This window comes from Salvia miltiorrhiza, chromosome 1, assembly GCF_028751815.1.
Source record: "Salvia miltiorrhiza cultivar Shanhuang (shh) chromosome 1, IMPLAD_Smil_shh, whole genome shotgun sequence".
Classification (NCBI taxonomy): domain Eukaryota; kingdom Viridiplantae; phylum Streptophyta; class Magnoliopsida; order Lamiales; family Lamiaceae; genus Salvia; species Salvia miltiorrhiza.
This window is the reverse complement of record NC_080387.1, coordinates 70,398,278-70,410,793: the sequence shown is the minus strand read 5'-3', so window position 1 is coordinate 70,410,793 and position 12,516 is coordinate 70,398,278. Positions and strand designations below refer to the sequence as shown.

The 12,516-nt window shown below is 31.8% G+C and overlaps 1 protein-coding gene across 1 annotated transcript; it reads right to left on the bottom strand.

Annotated features, from left to right (window-relative positions):
* Positions 1–3,799: 3,799 nt before the first annotated feature.
* Positions 3,800–4,393, bottom strand: LOC131012479 (dirigent protein 1-like). The gene has a single exon (XM_057940450.1). It carries the CDS (start codon positions 4,391–4,393, stop codon positions 3,800–3,802), a length of 594 nt encoding a protein of 197 aa, XP_057796433.1.
* Positions 4,394–12,516: the final 8,123 nt, after the last annotated feature.

The following is a 12,516-nucleotide window of genomic DNA, read 5'->3' as shown; positions in this document are numbered from 1 at the left end:
ATTTTAGTTTAAAAAAAAATATATCATTACTTAAAAATATAAATAATTTAATATATTAAACTTTAAATTATTTAATATAACAAAATTAGTGCAATAGAAGATTTCAATTATTTAATGTTTATAATTATTTAATTATTTATTAGGCAATCATTTAATATTGTTATTTATTTCATTTTGATTGGAGATGGAGAACAATTCTTGGCGGTTTATTAATTTATGAGGTCATTCAATATTGTTAATTAATTCTTCGCAATTTATTAATTCTTTTTTTTTTTACAGTCGCAATTTATTAATTCTTAGAGTTGGAGTAATTGATTTTGTTTAGAAATAGTGGTTTTGCAGAAAACTAATTGTTGGTTAATTTATAGGAGATTGTGATTATAATTTTTTACTTAATTTTTAATTATATCCTTCTAATTGAAGTTAATTATATTTACTTCTCCTTTTATATATATATATATATATATATATAGATATAGATGACATAATATGCTATTAATGATGTTTTGATATAAATAAAATAAATATTATATAGTTTTTATAATTTTAAAAAATTGAAATACGGTTCTAATTAAGTACAATATCATTACTTTTTGAAGGAAACTATTATTGATTATACATATAAATTAATTTATGTATTACAATTTTAAATCATCATAACTTACTTATTTCAAATCTATTTTTCACATATTTTATGTCAAATTAAAGGTCATTTCATGAGCTTTAATTTAAGATGTACATTACATATTTTATCTAACACATAATTACTTGAAAATTTAACAAACTAATTCTATCTATAAAATAAGAAACTAAATAAATAAAATATTTAACTAATATATTCAACAACAAAGAATATGGGAGTTTGTTTTCCTTAATTTAGTTACCGGCAGTTTTTCTATTTAAGTGGAGTGGATTTTGTGAATTGATTTTTATCCTTTAATTTAACTATTCATTTTTCCAATTCCAATTATGTCCTTCAAATTGAATGAAATTACATTTACTTTGCTCTTTATATATATAAAGATAAAGATATTAATTTTTTTTAAAACATGGTCTCGCACTTTATTTTTATAATTCATCATTAAAAATACCTCATTTTTTATTTATAAAAAAAATACCCCATGACTCACACAATTTTTATAATTCAACCACAACCATTCATTTCTGCATGATTAGACCTTTTATCTACTGAAAATTATGTATTTAATAACTAAGGTGGTAATTTGAGTACGGTTAATTGATTATAACCGTTATTGGACCATTCATAACAGGTATTTCGTTAATCGACAAGCGCATTAAGTGCTCGTTTGGTTCAAGTAGAGGAATGAAAAGGGAATGGAATCAAATAAAGGAGTGGAATTGTAACAATAACCATTACTTATATTGATTGTTTGGGTTAACAATGGAAAAGAATCATTAGTAAGGGATTCTCTTTCTTTTGTTTCTCCTCTATTTTGAGGGGTAACAAATTGGGTGATTGAGTTACCCTCAAGTAAGGGTAATGGCTAACTCATTACCAAAACCAAATAACAAATAATGATTGAATCCATTTCCAATCTCTAAAAATACCCAACCAAACATGGGCTAAGTGATTTTGATTTGATTTTTGACTGATTTAGAATTTTTTCAATTAATTAGTATACTCGATAACTGTGATGGGCTAAGTGATTTGATTTCTCAATACTAGCATTTGCACTCGTGTAACACACGAAAAATATTTTTATATTTTATTATATATAAAATTGATTATCATTTGATTATTATATAAAAATTCTAAATATAATTAAAAATACTATAATTTAAGATAAATATATTTTAGTTTAATATAAAAATAATAAATAATAATTCATATTAATAAAAAAAAATGATATTGTGTAAAAAGAAAACAATATAAGTTAAAAGATAATTGAAAAGAAAATAGATTTATTCAAAAAAAATGAGGAGAGATGAGAGAGAATTTTCTTAAGTTTTAATCTTTAAATAAATATAATTTTTATATTTTAAATCCAATATTTACATAGCATATATCAAATTAAAGCTCTTGTCATGATCTTTAATTTGATATGCATATCAAATATTTTATAATTAGTCTAATTTTACAATTTTAAAAAAGAAATAAAATAGAAAAATAAGAAGTTAAAGAAAAAGAAAAAAAAGATGTATAGCTTATAAATAAACCTTCAATTTTATTCTAACTACAAAATTGTCACTCAATTTTAAAATTGAAAACTCCATTTTTAATATAGTATAGATGTACAAGTTCTTATGTATAGTAATATGTTGTATACAAATAACAAGTGATACATATAGCAATGGCATAGGGGATAAGTCAATATACCGTATGGATTATGAAAATTAGCGCCATTTTATCTTTCGGCAATAATTTTCGGTATCCGAGTAATCGAATCTTGGTGTTGGCATTTTAATTTTTGGTATTATGCAGGGGTTAATTCAATCAGTTAATATTCATGTAACCGAATCACATAATGGGTGCAACATCAGTTATGGTAATTGAGGTGAAATTAGGTATAATTTTTTTTTGTGTACGTAGTCTGTACTTATTATTAATTTCTTGATGTACATTATTTTGTATATTTTGAATTTAAACATAGGATTAATAGTGTTTTATATCTCGAATTTACAGTATTTTTCATATAATGTCCCGAACTTTCATTTTCTCATAAAAAAATCTCGAACTTTCAGTTTTTTTTTTTCATAAAATGTCCCATTATACAAAATTTGATGACGAAAAGATACTTATCTCGCCAAATGAAATATTTTGGGGACCGTTATAGTTGGAAAACCATATTACCATTATTAAAAAACGCTAAAAGTTCGGGACATAAAATGCTATTAACCCCTAAATAGATTACTGTAATTCAAAGTCATAACCTTTCAAATATGATCTCAGATAACGTACACTCAGATTAAGGGGGGTGTATTCGTTGTGGATTTCCACAGACTTTAAAAAGTCCATGGAATTTAAATTCCATGGAATTCACATAGATTCCAGACGACTTTCAAAGAATTCGTGGTTGGATTTCACCCCGATTTTCACTGATTTTCGAAGAATTTAGGGGATAATTCTGGAATTGAAATCCATGATGCCAACGCCCGCTGAGTCCCAGCACCGCTGGAAACCCAGCGACCGCTGGGAATCCAGCGAGCGCTGGAAACCCAGCATATGTTGGAATCCAGCATATGCTGGAATCCAGACACGAAGCGCGTAGAGAGAGAGAGAGGCAGAGAATTCAGACTCGCTCGAATCCAGCATATGTTGGAATCCAGCATATGTTGGAATCCAGCATATGCTGGACTCTCTCAACGGTGGCTGAGTTCCAGCGCTCGCTGGCTTCTTGGCCGCGGGCGCTGGAACTCAGCGCTCGCTTAAAATTTCATGGATTTCAATTCTCGTGGTTCTTGGCCGGATTTCGTCGTGTGTATTTTTTGGATGAAATCCATGAAAGTCATTCCAGATTTTAAGTCAATGGAATAACGAATACACCTAGATTTGTATGGATTTTAAAAAGTCTGAAACGAATGCACCCAGATTTATATGGACTTTTAAAAGTCTTAAACGAATACACCCAGATTTCTGCAGACTTTTAAAAGTCTGGAACGAATACACCCAGACTTTTAAAATCCATAGAAATCTATTAAAATCCACAACGAATACACCCCCCTAAATTAAACCGCCAGACATCCATATGATTTTATTATTGCACAACATGCAAATATAAACAAACACAAATTTATTCTCAAATTCTTGATCAGCTCATCTTCCACCAATCACATTTCGTCACATGGAACAAAAGGTGGTGTAAATAAAGTATTCGATAACAAGATAGAGCGAAGAATCCTCCCCGACGGTGGTTGAGTAAGCGTTGATGACGGCGTGGCCTCGCGTGAACCGGAACACACCGGTTCCCCCGACGACGGCCAGGCGGCGCTGCCGGTCCAGCACCTGATTCCGGCCGGCAATGCTGAGGGTGCTCCCGTTGTACTCCCCCGACGTGAAGACGATGTTGAAGTTCATCGCCATCGCCGTCGTCTTCATATCGGCGGAGGTAAAGATACCCTGGGCCCTCCCCACGTCCCCCGAGCCGCGGCCGGGCCCGGCGGTGAGCGCGTCGTCCACCACGTACATTTTCCCGTACGAGAACGGCTCGTCCGTGGAGACGGCGGCGCGTGCGAGTTCGTGCACCGTGCCGTTCGGGCCCCCCGACAGGTCTTGGGCGTAGAAGTGGATTTTGGTTAGCTTTTGATTGTGAAGGCAGATGTAATCGAGGCGTAGCTCATCTTCTTCATCACATAATTTTCTAGGGCTAACTTGTGTGGCTATCAACAAAGTGAAAACAACCAAAATTGGATAATTAATATTCAGCTTTGCCATGTGTGTGAATTTGTATGAATGTGTGGAGATTGGATTATGAAATTTTTGAAATAAGATCATGAGATTATATAGTGAGTTGATGAAGAGTGATGATCGAGCAAATAAGTGTAGCAAATTATATACTCATTTTTTTTTTTTTTTGAATTACAAATTATATACTCATTAGACGCAAGATACCTAATTAAGTATTTTTCTAAAAGTGGCGACTTTTGATTTCGTGCTACGATGCTTCAGCTATACTTAGTCAAAACAAATTCTATAATTTATGACATTTTGGGAATCTATCTATCTATATATATATAAAAGCAAAATAAATCTCATCCTACGTGGCGTCGTATAATCACTCTATTCTAATTTTCTTCAATTCTCATTGATTCTTATTTTTTTTAATTTTTAATCAATTTTCATATATCTAATATATATATATATATATATATATATATATCCGTGATTATTCAAAATAAAGTATTATTGTAATATATTAAAACATTATCTTTAAAGAAAGAATTACAGCATACAAAAAACAAATTTAATTACCATGAAAAGGCAATACTATATACGTAAAAACTATTATTATGTGTTAAAACTAATCAGAATTACATCATACAAAAAACAAATTTAGTTATCATGAAAAGGCAATATTATATACGTAAAAACTATTATTATGTGTTAAAAACTAATCATAACAATTCATTTAATAATCAAAATCTGTGAATCAGATTAGCCTCGAACTAATTAATAAAATAACAATAATTTACACCGAATCTCATCCTTATGTATTAACCCGAGTGTGGTACAGTATTAGTTAAATGGACAAAGCGATTTTTTTTTCTCTTAATCATTTAAATAAAAATTTTGTATATCATAATTGTATTTTCAATTTTCTCAATATTAATTTACACAGCTTTATCAATTGTCCACGCAATTGAGTATTTATAAGTAATGGGAGTACTCCCTCCGTCCCAATAATGAAGTCTCCTTGCTTTTGGGCACGGGTATTTAGGAGAGTTAAAATAGAGGTAAAAGTAGTAGGGACCACATAATTAGTGCTTTAATTAATGTTATTTTATTTCTTAATTAAATTGACTAATCAAGTCTTCTCTCTTTGTACGAGAGTTCTGCTGTCGCCGTTCGTCGGCTGTTTCAGCCGCCGGCACGGCTGTTGGCCGTCCGTTCCCCTTTCTCTGGCTCACTGAACACCCACACATACACTCAATCGATCCTTAACTCCCTCACTTAAAGTATGTTCAACCTTCCTTTCCAAAATCGAAACATGCAAGTTCAGCCCCAAAACTTCCTCATCCATCTGGAATCCGCCGCCGCCGCCGCTGCTGAGGGCCCGGCGAGTCGCCGCCCTTATTCCTTCTAAGAATTCAAAATTATCTCTTCTAATTTGCAACCCAATCAAGAATTCGAAATACACCATGGCTCTGATACACCACAACCAAATTTCAAAAAAAATTGAATTGGGAATAAACCTCCCTAATCTGCAACCCTACCACCTCTATACTGCCGTCGTGCCGCCACACCGCCTTCGAGGAAGAGAGTAGAGAGAGAGAGGCGGTGGAAGGCAGAGAGATAGGGTTTCGCCTTTTGCAGAGGATGGAGGCGGTGGAAATAGGAGGCGGCGGCGCCTCGCCATCGCCAAGAGAGGGCAGCCCTGGTCGCCAGAAAACGGGCGACGGCTGGCTGCGCGGATGTGTGTGGGAGGAAGAGGGCGAATTTTTTTCCCCCAAATCTGTAAATTTTTTCCCCCCAAATCTGCAACAGAGTTGTCGCCTCGGTTGGTGGTAGGGGTGAGCATTCGGATTTCGGATCGGATTTTTGCCTAATCCGATCCGATCCGAAAATCCGAAATTTCCCTAAAATTCAATCCGATCCGAACCGTATTATCCGAAAATCCGAATCCGAAAATCCGAAAAATTTCGGATAAAATCCGATCCGAACCGAAAAATCCGAAATGTTAAAAAAAAATTCGAAATGTTAAAAAAATCCGAAAACCGAAAAAATCCGAAATAGATGTCAACCTAACCTATTAGATAATTACAATCAAATTAATGTCATAATTAATTAGCCATTAATTATAATCAACCAAAATGGAAGTATAGGGTTAGAATTTAGAAATATTTAACTATTTAAAAGCTAATAATTATATATATTTATTTATAATATTATAATATTAATTATATTATAAATATAATTCGGATTTCGGATTTTTTCGGATTTTTAAAGTGTCAATCCGATCCGATCCGAAAATCCGAAATTTGCTTAAAATTCAATCCGATCCGATCCGAAAATCCGAAAAATCCGAACCAAATTTTGAATTTTGGTTTGGTTCGGATCGGATATTCGGATTTCGGATATTTTGCTCACCCCTAGTTGGTGGTGGCGGCGGGAGGTTGTTGGTGGCGGCCGCGTGAGGAAGAGGGCGGCGAGAGGAACGGTGGAGGCGCGAGGTTGATGGTGGCGGCGGCGGGAGGAAGAGGGCGAAGGGAAGACTAGGCGAGAGGTTGGTGGTGGCAGCGGCGTGAGGAAGAGGGCGGAGGGAAGACCGGTGAAGGCGCTCGGTTGGTGGCGGCGGCGGGAGGAAGCGGGAGGAGGGAAGACCGGTGAAGGCGTGAGGTTGGTGGTGGCGACGGCGGGAGGAAGATGAGAGAGAGAGAGCAAGGGTGGGGATGAAATTGGGGGTAGGTGGAGACCTTTAGTTAATTTACTAAGCCTTGCTTAATTATTGCCAAAAAAGGAAAGGAGACTTGAATATTGGGACGGCCCAAAAAGGAATAGGAGACTTGAATATTGGGACGGAGGGAGTATTTGATAACATGATTTTATATACTCTTTGTTTATTATATGACTTTAAATCGTTGTATTAGCCTTTTAATTTTGCAATTATGATTACAATAGCAATTCGAAAATAGATCAAATTTAAATTAGTGCAATTAAATGGACAAAGTGAGAAAAAGGTTTTTCCATCATGTTCCTTCGTCAAATAAGAAAATCTATCAACTTAAGATGATATTGAATCACGTTAGAGGCACAATGTATTACAATAATTTTAGAAAGGTGAACTACAACCTAAAAGACAGATAGTTATAAGGAAACATGCTACTCAATGGTTTCCTAGAAGATGACAAAGAGCGTATTTTATTTGTGTTATGTAAACAATTTATTAATATTTACTTTGTAATGTCAAAATTTTATTGAGATGAATAATCAATTATTGTAACCATTTATATTTTATTATTTAAATATTTATAAATTTAAACCATTTCAGGTAGTATGCGGTATCATTATATGAGTTTGGGAAAAGGACAAGCAATAAAATTATTTTTTTTATCAGATATGAGATGAGTACGGGTATATAAATTCTAAACATGCTTCGTAAATTGTATAATTTCCTAATTTATGAAATTGGTTGACATGAGTTTTAAGAAATAATTAGTTGATAGTGTGTTATTAATTATAGAGAAAGGTACCAGCCACTTTTATTATTTATACTAGGTATTATTAATATTTACTTTGTAATGTTTTGATTTTCAATAAGACAGATAATCAATTATTGTAACAACTTATATTTGACTTTTTAGATATTTATAGACTTAAACGAGTTTGAGAAAAATTAGCGGATATTACTATACGTGTTTTGACGGGAACCGGTAGTAAAAATATTTTTGAATCGGTAGTAAAAATATTTTTGAATTGGGTCTACGACATGACTGATATATAAATTTTAAAAATATTTCGTATAATATATAATTTCTACATTTATTATAAATTAATTTTTAATCTTTTATAATTTATGCTATTTATTATAAATATATACTTTGTAATGTCAAGAAACACATTGATTGTAAGCTTTTATTGAGTTAGTTAATCAATAACTATAACAATTTATATTGTTTATTTAGATATTTTATAAAATTTAAATGTGTCCAGATAATTAACGGATATTATTTTATATGTGTTTGGAAAGAGAGTAACTCTCTCTCATATGTTTGTCAGTTTGGATAGGCGAATAATTAAAATTACTTTTAAATAATTAAGTGCATAAATTATATAGTTTTTATTATGCATACCATTTATTGTTAACTCATACATATAGATGTTCAGGAATCCACATTTATTTTTTGTGGAAGACTTCACTAATTGTAGAATCTAAATAAAAAATTATCTACATACTTACGTAAATTTTCTCTATTTATTAATCTTTTATTATTTATTGTTAATGTTTATTTTGAAATTTTATGAGTTTTTATTGAGATACACAACTAATATCGTAAAAACTTATATTTGATTATTTAGATAATTCATAAATTTAAGCATATTCGGATAATTAGCAGATATCACTATTATGAATTTAAAATGAGAATGAGTAGTAAAATTACTTTTAGTTGAGTTTAAAACGAAGTTCATAATCCACAGATTGTATAATTATTAAATTTATATTTAAAATTATTAATAAAATTTATATATAATAATTAATTCCGTCGAAATTCGACGGGCAACAAACTAGTTATATATGTATTGCAAATTGATATGAAGTTGATACCCCAGCAGTATGGAATCAAATAGTAAGACCGCTCTCGTTGATTTTTTGTTTTAGATATATATTTAATGTGGCATGCATAATCGTGTGAATAATTTTCTTTTGAGATAAAATCGTGTGAATAATTGAAACAATTAAAGGGATTTTATATGGGTGCATGAGCTGCGACGTATTGTATACTAGCACCAACCATTCGTGCGATGCACGACGAACATTGAAATTAAATAATATATTTAAATAAATAAATAAAAATATTAAATAAAATTAAAATATATAAATACAAAATATATTTTAAAAATAAAATAAACTAAAATATTCCACGTTAATTACTTAATAAAAGCCTATCTTGAAAATATAAATTTTCAATTTTGTATAAAGCGTAATGATAATTAAAGTTATTAAATAAATGTAAAAAAAAGTCTATAATTAAAATTAGCATTACGCATTATTATTATCGAGTATTACACATCATAATAAATAAATAAATATTTTCATACACAAACATAAATGAAAAATTGTAAAATTTTAATAAAGAGAGAAAATAAATTATTTTAATTTTTATTTTTTTCATAACTTATTTGCTTTAAATTCATTTTCACGATTTTTATATTATATTAAATTTAAAATGCATATTACATATTTTTTTAAAATCAAATCATGTGACAATGTTTAGAAAAGAATTACTAAAATATAGAAAAAAAATTAGAAATAGTGATAAAAATTGATGGGAGAAGAGAGAGAAAAAAGAAAGGAAAGAAATAGAACTCTTTTTTTATATAATATATAGATTATACACATTTTAGAAAGAAAAAAAAAAGAAATTGGTAAAGTATCATGTTTTTAAAGTGAGCTAAGAAACTAAACCGTATTTGGATAAATTGGATGAGTGTCCGAAAATATGGGATTATAGTTGGAAAAGAAAAAAACTATTTTTTTAAAATTTGGCGGTAAAAATAGTTGTTAGAACTGCTTTTTTATATACTCCCTCCGTCCGCCAAAAGTAGACCACTTTTACTATATTGGACGTCCGCAAAGAGTAGACCACTTTCCTTTTATGGAAATAGTCTCACCACCTACTTTAATCTTTTATCCTTACAAACACTCTTTATTTACAATAAAACCACCCCAAATTCAATCTCAACCACACATCTCATAAAGTGGTGGGACGCTTTCTCCACTACATCAAAATCATCATCAATTTTATTAAATCTCATGCTCAACCAAAGTGGTCTACTTTTGGCGGACGGAGGGAGTATAATATAGATGGCGATTAACTCATTTAAATTTATGCTCATTAATTACTTATGGGTTATTGGCTCGTTAATACATCAATTTTAAACTAATTTTGATTTGTAACATAAATGTTAAAAAATATAAAAAAAATATACTATCAATTTATATATTGCAGTAATTTTAACACGCATCATTTCTCTGTTCAATTTGGACATAAGAAACATGACCATTGCTTATAAAATTAGGGTATGAGTATGACTCGTGATTCTGCTCAATTTGAATCGAGATTTTTTTTTAAAGAAACAACGATATTGAGATGATTTATCCACGATGTAGTTTTCTATTTGTCCACATCGACATTTCAATGAGCCACATCAATTTCAATTTAAGTGAAAATCAAATTCGTATTAAAGTTGCTACAGTCAATAAATTGATATGTATTATTTGACACAAATACTAGAATTTGTCCAAAGTTGATGTATCTATGGGCCAATAACCCATTACTTTTTTATACCATTACTTTTCTTTCTTTTATTGTCTACAATATTGGTTGTAATATGTTGATGTATTTTAATTGTATAATATTAGTTTAATAATACTATTACTGTAGTTCAAAGCTAATATAAGCCTTTACAGCGATTCGAATTAATTCATTTTCTTCGCCCACAAGTTTAATGTTTAATACTAGTATATCATTTGCTTCAAAAAAAATACTCACTATTTTATCATCTAAGGCAGGCAGGTCCGTAATTAGTGGAGACAAATATAATTAATCTTTTATTAAGAAGAGTAGACTGCAGGGGACGATTTTTAATAAAGATTCAAACTTGTACATAATATTTTGGGTAAATATCATATTAAACCTTGAACTATACTTGCTTTATCAAAAATACCCTGGAAGTTTCAAAATGTTATCTAAACCCTTAAAGTATCAGGATTTTATCAAATATATCCCACATCTATTTTTCGATCGCCAGAAATGTGACGTGGCTCGCCGGATGTCAAAGTGTAATTTATATTTTATTTTTTTTAATCCATGTCATTTTATATTCTATTTTTTTAATCTATGTCATTTTATATTCCTTAATTCTAGAATTTGCTGTCGGCCCTAAGGATCCCCAATTCAGAATTTAACTCATGACTCCGGCTGAGAAAAGGGAAAATGGGGACTTCATCGTCAAGATTACCGGAAAATTCTCCCAAAATTCAATCCATCACCATCTCCGATGAAGTCATCAAAATCTAACCTCAAGAAAAAATTTCAAGCGGTGACAGATCCATCAATTCCTCTCTCTACAGCCAACAATAATCTCACGTATTATTCTCGCTAATCTTGGTGAAAGAGCAGCTTCACCAGCAATTTCTTGCCAATCTAAATCCACGGCGAAACCCTCTCGCCAATCTAAATTCACGAGCAATTTCTCGTCAATCCCGACACGGTTCCGCCGCGGGTCACCCACAGTAACACCGATACACACGCACAGACGGGGAAGCCCTATATTTCTTCATAGAATCGTGCCGCCGTCTATGTAATTTCCGGCGAGCAGCACAACCCAAAAGTCATCACCGCCGCAATCGTTCTGTTCTCGGTTGATGTTGCCTTGTCATTCGGTTGACGGCTCCACCGCGGGTCAGAGGCGCGACTTGGCTGGGAAGCCTATCGCCGCATTCCTCCATCCTCTCGCTCATTACCAAGTGTCGGCGAGGGGTTTTTCTAATTCGATGGGGAAGGTTTTAGTTTTGTTTGCTTATTTTACTTATAATTTCCTATAATTTAGTTCAATCTTGTGTAAAGACATACTACCAATGCTGAGCAGGGGTTGATTAATTGAGGGACTTTTTGATGGAGAAAGTAGACGATGAAGCATTGTCGGGGTGCGATATCGGCGTGGCGTTGCTCTGCTCTGTGATAGGGGCCGGGGCGACAAGACAAGGGTGGTTCAGCCCGATACAGGGCAGAAAATGGGCAGAAAATGACATAGATTAAGAAAGTAGAATATAAAATGACATGGATTTAAAAAAATAGAATTAAATTACATTGTGGCATCCAACAAGCCACGTCACATTTCTGTTGATTGGAAAATAGATGCGGGATATATTTGATAAAACTCTGATACTTTGAGGGTTTAGAGAACATTTCGAAACTTTCATGATATTTTTGATAAAGCGAATATAATTCAAGGTTTAATATGATATTTACCCTAATATTTTTGCATATTGACTCTTTCCCTTATCCCATGTGAAAATCAAAGTGGATATTAATATAAATATATTATTCAATTAACTACTCTTTCCACTTCGTCTTCATGTTCTGACCAGCACAGTAATTATCCACAAATTAAAT

Bases quoted from the DNA above. Each gene is read 5' to 3' on its own strand.
- LOC131012479 (XM_057940450.1), bottom strand. From the start codon at position 4,393: ATGGCAAAGCTGAATATTAATTATCCAATTTTGGTTGTTTTCACTTTG.